The sequence below is a fragment of the Chaetodon trifascialis genome, chromosome 10 (assembly GCF_039877785.1).
Source record: "Chaetodon trifascialis isolate fChaTrf1 chromosome 10, fChaTrf1.hap1, whole genome shotgun sequence".
Classification (NCBI taxonomy): domain Eukaryota; kingdom Metazoa; phylum Chordata; class Actinopteri; order Chaetodontiformes; family Chaetodontidae; genus Chaetodon; species Chaetodon trifascialis.
This window is the reverse complement of record NC_092065.1, coordinates 12,036,049-12,049,550: the sequence shown is the minus strand read 5'-3', so window position 1 is coordinate 12,049,550 and position 13,502 is coordinate 12,036,049. Positions and strand designations below refer to the sequence as shown.

Below are 13,502 nucleotides of genomic sequence, written 5' to 3'. Positions count from 1 at the left end.
TTTCATTTAATCCCCCATATATGCATTTTTTCTTCTTCTGTCTCCTGAGAAAACACAGGTGGGGCATCTGCCTGGATTGCTTGAAAATCAAGACGAATGCCAAAATAGCAACTGGCTAAATCCTTTCCTGTGTAACCACTGCTGAGTCATCTGTGTTATCACAGCCAAAAAGAGCAAAGAAGCCCTGAGAGAGGAAAACCAGTGAAGCAATAAATATGCTGAATAAAGTGATGTTATCATAGGTAATCAATTGTACATTTTAGAGCTTCCATGTCTCACCACTATTAATCTCTTACAGCCTCAAGCCTGGGGAATTAGCAAACACTTTTACGGTAAAGTAACAAATCAAATGAAAAGAGCTACTCCTTTACAGATGCCAATAAATAAAGTTTAGGATCTAGCATTCCCTCTGAGTAATAAGTAAGCCCATTTGTTTTTATCTTATGAAAATGCATGCAGCTTTCCAATATAACCACACTTTTCCACTGGTTTGCAATCAGCTGTAATCGCTCCACTCCTTGTGCCCTACACCATGCTACAAACCTAGCAGAGGGGACTCAGAGCTGGTCTTTGCCAGAGAAATGGGCCACAGATACTAAGCAAATGGAGATGAATGGGGCTCCATGTGCAGAGCAGCAGACAAGCTGTCCCTGATAAATGGGTTTTCACCAGGACACTTGATCTCGCTCGCTCTCAGCCTAAAAAGCAATCTCACACTTTGCATGTCTGTGAATATTAACAAACCCTCAAACCCCACACTCAAATGTCATCTATTGTGTCGCACATGGTGCCAGGCAAGAGAGCCAATTTGATGGAGAGGACTGTTCCTCTGTGTGTTTGAAATAGAGTCAGAGAGGGGAGGGGAAAAAAAGAGAAATCCTGCTCTCTTTTCAGACATCCATCAGCACAGAACAGGTAGAGTATGGCTCTGGTTCCAAAGCCCTATGAAATATTGCTGCTGCCAAGATTCATACGGGACTCTGGCAAGGTCCTTCAACGCTATATTCTGCAGCCTACATTTTTCTAATTATTCCATTTTACTTCAGCCTTGAGTATTGTCAACCTAAGTTTGATTATGTGCATGTTGACATACTGCTATATTAATGTATTGTAGTGAGTGAAAAATGGCTGGGGAACTTCATTTCACTGGGGACGTCTGAGCACTCTATAGTAATTGAGTAATGTAATAAATCTAGGCTGGCCTGAGCACACATAGGCTTATCTAATGTCCAACATTTCAAGTGACACTGTATGAGCTGGCAGCTGTGGCTGTCACCATGCAACACGGCACAGGGTTAATCCCACACTGGACTGATATGACATTCATCAAATGGAGCCATTTCCTTGTGATCTGCAGCCAGCAGCTTTGTGAATGGAAGTGTGGAGGAGGGTCGTCCGCTCCATTCCTCCCTCCATCCTTCTCTTTATCCCCTCCGCCTCTTCTCTCCTCCAGTCAAAGCGACAGGTTGACCCATGTGAACCATCTGTCATTGATGCAGTGCCTCACACCTCTCAGTCTGGCCCCTGGAGATCAGCAGCATATGCTACTGCTGCTGTGGGCAGCCGGCTGATGTGGGGATGATAACCTGAGACAAGCGCAGGATGTGCAGCCCAGGGGCCGGAGAGTGGGGCTCGGTTATGGGCTCCACTCAGTCTGGAGGTCATGATAAGAGGTCAGGATTAAGGCAGAGGAAAATCTCAACACACCGCCTTGCTGCACCTGCTCACACCCATAACATTTAATTACACTCACATATACAGTGTCTAATAAAAAATACTCAGCTTTATCATGACTTAAATTGCCTCCAACCCTCTGAGTGTGCTGTGATTTCTTCTGAAATTACTCTAAAAGGAAGGCATTGGCGACAATAATGGTGACGTCCAAAACACATTTTTGGTCAAATCAGGCCAATGAAAATTACCTCTGAAACAGATGAAACAGATGCACACTCTATTGTGGTGCCACAGGTAATTACAGTTTCCAATTTTTTTGACCAAATTTGAGGATAATTAGGCTATCAAAATATTGTAAAAGTCAATTTGTGTATGTACACAAACAGCTGTTGGCACACATATCTATTAAAGATCTTATTACCTTCTGTCGGCATGGATTTGCAAAGTTGGCTAGGTTGCTGCAGCTTAGTCAAAATACAGAAACATGACAAAGCATGCAACTCCATAAAAACATCCAATATTCTGTAAATATCCAAAAAATATTCACTATGAAAAACTGAAGAATTTTTAGATCACACAATAATACAAATGAGATAATAATTAAGTGATCAAAGGTGGATGTGATATCACACCACCCCCATCTTGGACTCTTCCAGCAAGTTCTGGAGAAGATGTTGCTGCCAAAATCTATTAATATTTCCATCCAACTCACCACTGCACAAAATCTACAAGTACTGCGTGTGCCCCTTGTAGTCCGCAAGAACATCCACCTCCTACATAATCGCCCACGTCTCCCAATAGAGAGCCACGAGAAGCTGCCATGCAAGACTAAATGTGCATCTCTGGTGTGCATTCTCCGGCTTTTTTTCACGACCATATGGAACAAAACAAAACCAAGGTCTCAAAAATTTAGGCTCAATTCTCAAGTAATGAGCCCTTTCTTTAACCATTTCTGACCTTGGGTGTGAAGGTATCCCACTGACATTAACATTTTTCCCTTTCATCATATCTGGATCCAAGCCAAAGCACTGACCTAGAGATAAATACTAACTTTCCAAACCAAACAACAGTCATTTTTAGGATCAAACTGGAATCGGACCTGATCACGTAGCTACTACCAGAGGAGAGAGTGTCATCCAGAAAAATGCATAAAAACATCTCAGGAATGTAAGTCACAGTAGCTTGAGAAAACAAACGGTCCTGCTAGTCACCGAAATTGAAGCAAGACACTGTCTTGTACACAATCATTTACAAAGTGCTAAAATTTACCAAGAATACGCAGAGATCCCTGTGACTACACCTTCCAGTTGTCATTAGTGCCTTTGATACTCTTGATTAATTTAAAATCTTGCAGCATACAACACATCCCACCTCTGTGTCATTCCTCTGATGTTACACACATGAGTCACAAAGGCGGACACAACCTGCGCAGACGAGTTGGCTCTGTTGCTTTTTCCAGGAGAGCTTCCTTACAATGACTGTGCGCAAGAAACTGTGATGACAGGTACGTCTTGGAATGCCCGTGACCTGAAAATCAGGAATTCCAATCTAAAAAGCTCATTGAACACACTGTAACAGGCACAGGGGTGACAGATTGCACACTGTTTTCACGAGTCTGTCAAATACTTCCAGGCTTCTTGGACTCTGAAGAGGGCGTGTCTCTGATCAGAATGAATGCCTTTGTAAGAAACAATATTCACATTGTTGATTTGATAAATCCCTCAGAGACACGTCTTGGCACTGCGTGACTTTTCCACTGCACCGTGCCAATTCCCAGGGGACCAGGGTGTCATATGGTGCCATATGAGAGTGCCCACTGTGATGATAATTTTACAGGGCTGCCAGATCCTGCCTTCTGCTGTGGCATGGCTCTGTGTGTGTTTTCTGTCCTTTTTGTGCGCAAGACAGAGTGAGAATGATACAAGGTATGATGAAAGAGTAGGTGTTCGGGACAGGACCCATCTGTCCCTGCCCTCTGTCCCACAGAGCCATCGGCCTGGACGGGGCCAGACCGGGCAAAGTCCAGGCTGACATGGTCAGCTGACACAACGGGGCTTGGATGGCAAAATGCCGGATGCTCTAATTAAGCTTATGCTGTTTGTCGACTTTCTCTGCATGGATGCCAGCATCGCAGCATGCCAAAGGGTTGTGAGTCACGCTTCCTGAGTGGAGAGCTATGGACACTTGCTACAGGGGTGCTCTAGAAGGGGCGTGTCCTGTCCTGAGAGTACTGGGCCTGCAGCATGGCGATATGGTGATAAGAAAACAACACGAACCCTGGACGTGCAGGCCTCATGGACAGAAACAGCATCGCCACAGGGCTCTGACATTTCAGGAAAGCTATAGTGCTAACAGCACTCTATGTTTTCTGCCAGAAATCGACATTATGAACAGAGGGCCGCCTGGTAGCGAGAAATTGCTGTGTCATTCGAGCTGAAATGAACACATCAGTGGAGACATTGTCCATTTAACATGGTGACACTAATAAATTCATCGCCAAATATCCTCGACTCCCGGACTCTAATATAAAATGAGGGGTGATTCAATACGCCAGGTGTAATTACCATGTGCAATAACGAGCAATGGGGAGAGTGACGGCGGAGCTTTTCTCTGCCAGGGTAGATTATAGATTGTAGTAATTGCAATTCTGCCTTAATTATGGATGTAGCACTCCATGCAACAAGCAGAGACAGTGTCTCAGACACCATATTTCTAGTATCTTCTTAACTGTAGCGCCAAACATCAGGAACATCAATCAATATGTAATTACATTTTGGGCTTTTTATTATACAAATTAATTATAGAGAGATTTCACTGATAATCATGCTACTAATTTGTTTCCAGCTTCCTCAAAATGTATGATGTTTGATATTCTTCAAACGACGGAAATGAAAGCGTTCAGTTTAATGTTGCTTCAGAGCCAAATCGTGAGCTCCACGTTCCTTGAATACCTGTTTCAGGATAGCCAAACTAGTCAGAAAGATCTCATTAATAACAGAATCATTGCTGGAGATTGTTTTACTGATTTTGGTCAAACTGTCAAGCATTCATAGCACGTACCCCTCTCTGTTGTCCTCTTCATCTGGATTTGAGATGAGCTGGGATCCAGCGAGGGATATATCCAGGGCGGCCAAAGGCAAGTCTCTGTATGCAAAGCTGACCAGCTGAACAGGGGCCACGCACTGGTTGTCCTCCTCCACCTGCTGGGAGATCACCTCCAGCTCAGAGGTGCCGGCCTGGGGAGGAACCCTATAGTGCACACACATACCACAATCAGAGCAGCGTTAGACTCAGAGGATGGGTGTGTTGTGAGTGGGTGGTTTTGCATGTTTTATTTCATTGTACAGAAGCTAATGTTTGTAACTGCGTGATGTCACCCATGTGCAGCAGTGAGAGGCTGAGTTGCAGTACAAGCTTGAACAGAAGTGTGCGTTTTATTTGAATTAGCCAATGCACCTACTTGGAAAACGCTCCAGGTAGCAAAGTGTGATAATACCACCTGGGATTGTGCTTGATTTTGATGAATGAAAACAAAAAAATGGTGTGAAATTCCTTGTTTCCAGTGTTTGCTGGCACCCTCAACAAGGACACATTTACCTGGCAAGTGCTGACAAGCTGATCTACATTTCTCATTAACAGAGTATGCAGTGAAGTAAGCGTCAAACAACAGTAAATTTGGCAGTTTCCATTCCACACATGGAAATATTAATAGTTTCTTGAATAAAAAATGATGGATATCAGCTTTAACTGCAAATCACATATTCTTCACATTCTTTCAGACTACTTTCCAAAGCATTCACTAATATTTAGAATGATGTCCACCTCCCAGGCAGCCATTGGTTTCCATTTATCACTACAGACCTTTTTTTTTTGCCTTTTAGGTTTGAATTATGCTCTTGCCCAGTTGCCAGCAGTCAGCGCACTCAAGAATGCTCTGATATTTCAGGATTGGTTGCCAACCAAACTGACATAAAACAAAAGGTTGTTTCAGCTTTGTTTTTCCCCCAGTTTGATTTATCCACTGCATTTTCTCTGTGAGGTTAGCTATATTTGGCAGAGTCAGAAAAAGTGTCATTTTATCTGCCGCTGAGGTCCTAAAACTTAAACTTCTAGGGGAGGCTGCAATCCTACCAGCTCAGCCAATAGCAGACAAGGAGAAGTCACCCTGGAAGAGGAGTCTCACATGGTTTGGCAGCTGTCCCAGTGCAGCCAGTGTGGAGACATCAATAACTCCAGTGCTTAACAGTGGAGGAAGGCATTGATTACAAGACACAGGGAACAAAGGCCATTGGGCTGGTGAATTCTACAACCTCTGTGCTGGAGGTGACATGGAGTGGAAGGAAACAGTTAGTAGAAGATCACTGAGCAGGCCCACCTTCTTGTTAAATGTTAATGTACGCAGGCCTGGAAAGGAAAATAGGTCTTCCTTCTCCCCTACTTACTTCCTGACTAATAGCTGTTTAATGGACTCCCTTGAAAGGTTATTTTGTTATTCTCATAGGAAACAAAGAATTGCTTGAACTATATTGTCTTTGCATGGCACGGTTTCTTATCCTCATGTCCTCACTGCATAAAATGCCTTGCCCTTCCACCCTTTAAATATCCGATCCTTTCGTTATGCGTGTCCTGCTGGATGTGTTATTCAGCCGGAGGGTCAAACGGCCATATATTAACATGCTCGCCCCAAAACACGCCTGCGCATCCCACTGTGGAGTTGGCACCTCTGACCAACTGCAACAAGGACGCTAATCCGTCATGACACGCACAAACTGTTTAGTGCATCAAAATCACATTTCCAGACAATCACAGAGCAGGCCAGGAGCCATTATGTGCAGAGCCCAGTGGAGTGGCTGGTTGCCATCCTGGGGAGGGAGTGGAGGCTTCACATCTGAACACTTCGCTCCCTTCAACAATGCAGGCAAGGACAGCCAGCAGCATGCTAAAGGCTGGGATCTTTTTAGAGGCATGTGATATTAGCAAACGCCACGAGGAAGCAAAAAGGTTAACATAGAGCATGCATGGCCACGGGGGAAATCTCGCACCCATACAGTGAAAGAGCTGAGGCTTACCATGAAGGCCAAAAGGCACAAAAACCCATGCAACCACAGCAGCGAGCGCTTCTACATGCTGGTCTGGTATTGTTTTACACGTTATTGTTATCATATTATGACGCAGAATACTAAAATCTTGTTAAAGCTCAACCTTTTCTGAATTTCAGGACAGCAATAAATAAAAGAGAAACCTTAACTAGTAAATCTGATTAAACTTAAAGAAATAAAGCGTTCTTAGGGATTTGCAGTTTGAGTTTGAGTAGTTTTAAAACCCAATTTGTGTTTCAGAGTAAGTTTAGTTTCTCCTTGTGTGCAATTAGTCCCAGGGATTGGCTCCATCAGAGTGACAGCGATACATATTTATTCCCCTGGCATGTTTACATCCCATCACTGTCAGTCACCATGCACTGCTCAGTAGATATAGAAACATATAATAGTCTCCTGAGATCTCTGTTTTCTAGTTCCAACTCATTGATTAGACAAGTTAATGCTGTTTGTTAGGACATGACAGACATGATAATTATTGAATACAAAGCTAAGAAAATCAGGTTTACCTGGTTTCATTATCAATATTCTGGATGATGTGACTCCTCTCATTTGCCTAAACCATCTTCATGTTACGACCAGGTATAATTGAGTAAAACCCTCCACACAGAGGTACTCCCCAGTAACACATATCTTGTAGCTCCAACAACCTTTTCTCGCTTGGACATTTTCAATAGGAACATCTTCTTGGCAGCACTCAGAGATCCCATAGATCTGGAGTTTAAATGAATTTCCCTTGTAATCTATTCTAGCCTCAGTTTTGTGCAGCTTTTCTGTGAGAAAGGTACTCAAATACCACAGAAGTTCGATACTGCTGAACTCAACAGAAAGTAAAACTAATTTATATCTTTTTACTCTGAATACCAGTGCACATAAAGGAGGTTCAAATGCTGACAGAAGAGACATCAAGAGGGAATATGTTAACTTCCAGGGCTGTAGATGGGGCTGTGTTAACTGTCAGTCAAGAGTGAGACTCTCTGAAGTAACATGTAAAGTTAAGACAAGATTAAAACCACTTTGAGACCACAACCCCGAATCCAAAAAGTTGGGACGCTGTGTAAAATTATAAGAAAAAACAAAACAAAACCCAGACAAAAACAAACTGTGTTTACTCACAAGAGTTTTCCAAAGTGTTCCTGAGCCCATGTAGAAACATCCTTTATACAATCATGTGTTCACAAAGTGGTGAACCTCGCTCCATCCTCGCTTGTGAACGACTGAGCCTTTCCAGGATGCCCCTTTTATTCCCAATCATGATACTATCACCTGTTACCAATCAACCTGTTCACCTGTGGACAGGTGTTTTTGGAGCTTTCCACAACTTTCCCAGTCTTTAGTTGCTCCTGTCCCAACTTGTTTGAAACATGTTGTTGCATCAAATTCAGAATAAGTCCAACTAAACACTGACAACAGCTAATGATCATTAAAAATGCTGTGCAGGACAAGAGCAGCTGCAGCAACGATCATGTAACAAGGTGTATCAAGGTGATGAGGGGCGAGACTGATGCCCGTCACATCATATTTTAAATCACCGATTCTGAGCAATAAATCCTCTGCTTCTGTCACTTCAGTGGATTTTAAAGTGCTGCCTCAGCATGAACGGGTGGTTTGCAGAGGGCATCGGTATCATTGTCATTCTGAGTGCTCACTGCCACGGTATTTCTAGCCCGCTGTCTACAACACAGCCCCTCTGTCTTACCCAATAAGTTTGCATATGGACTCTTGGCTACCCCTCAGTGCACAGCAATTCACTGTCCTGATATCATCAGGAAAGAGGGACCAATGTGCCAAATCACTTACATGGGCACCGGCCAGACTTCCCAGCAGCAGCAGCAGCAGCAGCGGCCCTGACACAAGCTCCTGACACAATGGTACATTTGTAAGATCAGATCTTTTCGGCAACGCCTGGTCTTTCAAGGTCCAAGGGGAAATTACAGCAGCTGACAATCCCACTGCATCAATGAAGACTGAGTGTGCTTTGCTGGTCTGGAGTCGTCTTTTTTACTGTTAATGGAGAAATGAAATGCTTCAGCTTTGAATCTGTCGTCTTATGTCCATGTCACCTCATTTAGCAGGCAGAGAAGACGACGCCTGAAACATTAAGATTTACTCTGCAGACATCCCAACAGCAGCTGCTTGATCTGTGAAAGCAAGTACCAGGCGCACGCATTCAGGTAAGCAACCATTGTTGGATATGGACACACAATATGACTTTACAGGGCATTTACTGTGTGAAGAACAACAGCTTCAATGCGTCAGCCTGTTTCTCAATAATAATCCCTACCCTGTCTGTGTTCACCCATTCCCACCGAAGACCCAAAAACATAGCTTCATCTTTTTAAAAGCAATCAAAGTAATTTCCTAAAACAGCTGGGAACTGTTGTTTTTAGCAAAAGTTAATCAAACAGCAGTAATAGTACATTTGTTGGGGACTAATTCACACATTGAATGCGCTAGTGAGTATTTACTGCATCAGGACAGGATATGGGATGGACTCAAAATAAACTACAGTGCCCAGGTTCATCATAATGGAGAAACGTGTTATCCAGAGCAACAGTGCAGCTCATTAATGTGTTTTTAATAGCCTTTGGACAACAATAGAGGCCTACAGCACAGAGCAATAAGAATAAATTACAGCATATCAGCTGTTGGCTACACAGACAATATTTGTTAGCAGGAACAATTAATTGTTGTTTTTTTGTTTTTTTTCATGGGATTTGTTGAGCATTAGAAAAACAAAAAGGAATATCACCAGACTTTAAACCATTAGTTACTGAGTTTATTATCTTAAAGAGGAATCTATGTTTGGAAAAAAACCCACAAAATTTTACTTGAGGAATTAGAAGAATTGATGTCTTCAGAAACATCTACTGAACAAAAACACCTATGACTCGTCATAGCATTTTGGAAATGTAGCGCATGGCATTCAGAGCCTCTAGACCAGACACTTCACATTTGAGCAAACATAAATTCCAAAGAATTGTATCAAGAAAGGCTTATCACAAGATTTCCCCAATAAATCAATCATAAACACAGTGTACGTGCATAAAACTGAGAAGTGCGATTCTACATTTCAATGCAGAGGATTTAAAAATCAGGATGATGAGATAAACACAGAGCATAGTTGCTTAGCAGTGACCTGCTAATCAGCAGACTTTATTCTAGTGATTGAGAGAGGGCTTCATTATGCCGAGAAATTAAGAGCACAGCGTCACGTGGCACTGAGGTTAGTTACAGCAAATGTTAGCTGACCTCTTTCAAAGCCACTGGGCTCCCCGGGGTGTGTGGTGTCCCCTCGTTGCGCCGAATGAGAAAAAACAATGTACAAACAGCTCCATGCTTAGGCGAAAGAGAACAACTCTGGCTCATCAGTGTTTCTCAGGTCTGCTGTTTGCTGTTTTTTTCCAAAAATGAAATTGTTATGTGAAATATGTAACATGAATCCCTTTGAATTTGCTGTATTTGAGCATCTAATCATTTTCCCATCCTGCCTGCCTCCCACTGTTTCTGCTATAAAGAGAGAGAGAGAGAGAGAGAGAGAGAGAGAGAGAGAGCGAGAGAGGGATTTACAGCAGCATCAAGTCGAAGAGAGCAGGGGTGAAAATAACTCCAAAGACCTTTCTCTGCATGAGAGTTTCCCATCTGTTACTTCACAAAGAGTCATCGGCATTCAGCAGCATTAAATCGTGCCTCTGTCCCACTAACCAGTCAGCTCGCTCTCTGTATTGTCTCGTTACAGAGCTGATTTACACCAGCGTTCTCCTTCAACTGGACTTGTAATCAACCATCAACTGCACCGATCTGCCCGTCTGAGACCCGCACAGGCATCTCCGTTGGTTAGAAGCATGCATCCTGTGCCTTTAATCAGAAGATGCAGCTGACTGAACCCATTTTGCATTCACCCTTCACTCCACTCCACTCTCCACTCCACCTCCTCCCACTCCACTCCATTCCCCTACTCCCTCTCTTTTTCCCTTCTCTTAGCCCCAACCCTGGCTGTCATCAGAATGCAGGGCCTGTCTGGAGGACCACACACAGAGTAATTATTAATAAGAGAAGATGACAAGTGAACATCCCTCCTGAATGCTAAGAGATGCCAGCGGAGGCTGGAGATGGCCGGCCACTCTCAGAGATGCCAGATGAGGCAGAGCTCCGCTTTCCCGCTGATCTCTGCTCAAAGTCATTCACAGGAGGGGCATGAGAATATGCAGGTCCCATTCAGCTAATCATATCCTACCACGCCGAGATGCCCTTTGCATAAGACTGCGTGTTCATAAATAGAGATTCAAGATTTCACGCTCTCTCAGACATGGTTTCAAACAAGACTCTGGCGGATGTTATACTCACTGGGGGTTGCTCATGTCGAGGTCTTGTTGCTGCAAATAGACGTCCGCACTAAATGACCCCAAGTGCAAAATGTGATTTCACCACTGGAGAGACCTGGCTCCTACCACACCTATGGAGAATACAAAAGAATGAAATTACTACAGAGAAAGGAAAGCACGAGGCAATTCATGGGCAAACTCCATGTGCTGAGCAAGACTGGGAGATGTGACTGGGAGCTCCGGGACAACAATCAATAGACCTTGAGGGGAGATTGTTTTGCCAACTGCTGTTTGCAAGGTCAAAAATGGACATTTCATCTCAAAAATCATGAAGGATCTATGAACAGTTGTGTAACACAAATGCACTCACAATTATCAATGACATATCAGTGCTTTTTCCTGAAGGCGCCCAGTCCTAACTTCAGCTTCAGCTTTGCTCTGTTCAACTATTTTCCTGAGGAGCACTAAACTGTAATGGATTTTAAATCTCCTCCAATATACGCTCCGCTCTGTGAATCAGGGGCTGAGGAACATCACACCTCTTGCATAGCAAGTACAGCAGGATGCTAGCTCTTTGTGCCACAGGATAGAGAGCCATTGATGTCCAAGTCTGGTCAGTGAAAGCTCATTCCAGCTGCTTTACAGGGAACATACATGACATGACCAGACGGGAAAGTCACAAACACATAGGCAGTGCTTTAAAGTGAAATGCTTACTATTAACAACAACAACAACAACAACAACAAAAACAATCCCTCAGCTGTCAAAAAGAGATTAATTATGACTGCAATGCTCACACATTTGCTCTGTTTGCACCTTATTTCATGGATTCAGGATAGTGTGGGACACAGAGCGGCACAGAGAGAAAACCCTCAGACCTGGAGAGGTGAGGAGTCAGCATTCACGGCCGCAGGAGACCACAGCAGAGTAATGTAGTGAAGCACAGCAGATTAAATGCTACTCAGGATAATTCAGCCCAGGTCATCCAAGGGCTGGGAGTGACACTGTTTCACTGCAGCACCCAAAAATCTGTGCTCATTAGCATAATACTCAGGGAAAAAGGAAAATGTTTCTCTGGTCATAAGAGGAGCAGAAAGTCAAAGAGGTTAGAGCCAAAACACTTGGCTGTAGAGGTGATCAGAAAGACACGAGGGATCAAAGGTGCGTGTTTGGGAGTTTACTGCTGAGCAAAGGATTTCTGGGCTGGAATAAATCACAGATCACAGGCAGACCTCATTTCACAATGGGCATCTTGAGTTGCCACTTATTACTTTAAGTACAGTCTACAGTGAGTGCTTGATCAGCGGAGGTGGCTGTCCACAAGGCAGCATTTTTTCTTCACTATTTCATTTCACCAAACAAGCACCGTGTGCTGATTCTATCAGCGGCTTGCTGCATTTAACCTAATCAAGACCCATTTGCAATCGTTTCCCACCAAACTAGTGCAGCTACACAAACAGTTACGGTGCTGATAACATTTCCCCGCTGTGTTTAGAGGCCACACGGTCTCATTCTTGTTCAAAGCGACGCAAACGCACCAACTACCCAGGGCGCTTTAAATCAACACCGCCTGGAAAAGAAGCGCAAAGGCACACTAACCTCTTACGTTTCCGCGCTCTACATCGTGTAAAGTGTGGTCGTGACTCCTTTGCAGTGATGATGGTAATATCTCCCTCCTCGCCGATGATGATGATGATGGTGATGATGATCAGTGTGAGGGAAGCTCGGATCTTGCTGTGTGTAGGCTGCGATTCCCCTCAAATTCGCGTTGGCCGAGCACCCGTATCGCCTCTCAGAAGACAGCGCACGACGAAAACACCTCGTCCGGACCGAAAGCACCATCCTTCAGCGGAGACGACGAGGCTGTCACTGAATCGGGGTGAGAACGACGTCTTCGGAGGGAGGCATAATGCGCCTGCAGGGCTTCCCCCACAGTCACACCAGGGACTCCATGTGCCCGATAATAAGAAGAGGTTCACGACCGGGAGCTGTCCAGGTGCTGAAAACGGGATTCCAGCGGCTACAGATGTGTGACGAGCGGCGCCATCAACGCGGAGGGAACCGGGCCAAACGTACACCAAAAAACCCCAACGCACACTCACACAGCAATATTAATGAAAGCATATATGTAGTCTATATTCCTACTGAGCCGTGAGAGCCTGCAGACGTCCCTCTTTCTATGCCACCCTGGATGCGTCGACGTAGAAAAACACTCTCGCTTCACTTCACCTCTTGAGCTTCAGAGTTCCTCGCGATAACAACCCACCCGCACGAGAAAAAGGAAAAAAAAATCACTAATACTCTTACAGTGACTTCAAGTGTTTTTGTGGAGCTCAATAGTGAGTTTGAATGATGAGCGTCTCTGCTGTGTTTAATGTCATGCGTCAGTCAGCAGCGTCATGATACT

At 44.1% G+C, this 13,502-nt stretch overlaps 1 protein-coding gene across 1 annotated transcript in view; it reads right to left on the bottom strand.

The window, feature by feature from the left end:
• Positions 1 to 13,502, bottom strand: part of tmem266 (transmembrane protein 266) — a 27,692-nt gene extending 14,190 nt beyond the window's left edge. Inside the window, exons 1-3 of the mRNA XM_070971990.1 lie at positions 12,695 to 13,502; positions 11,118 to 11,226; positions 4,735 to 4,923 (exon numbers count right to left, since the gene is read on the bottom strand). Coding sequence (XP_070828091.1) covers positions 4,735 to 4,923; positions 11,118 to 11,131 — 203 coding nt within the window. The 5' untranslated portion in view covers positions 11,132 to 11,226; positions 12,695 to 13,502. The remainder of the gene's footprint in view (positions 1 to 4,734; positions 4,924 to 11,117; positions 11,227 to 12,694) is intronic.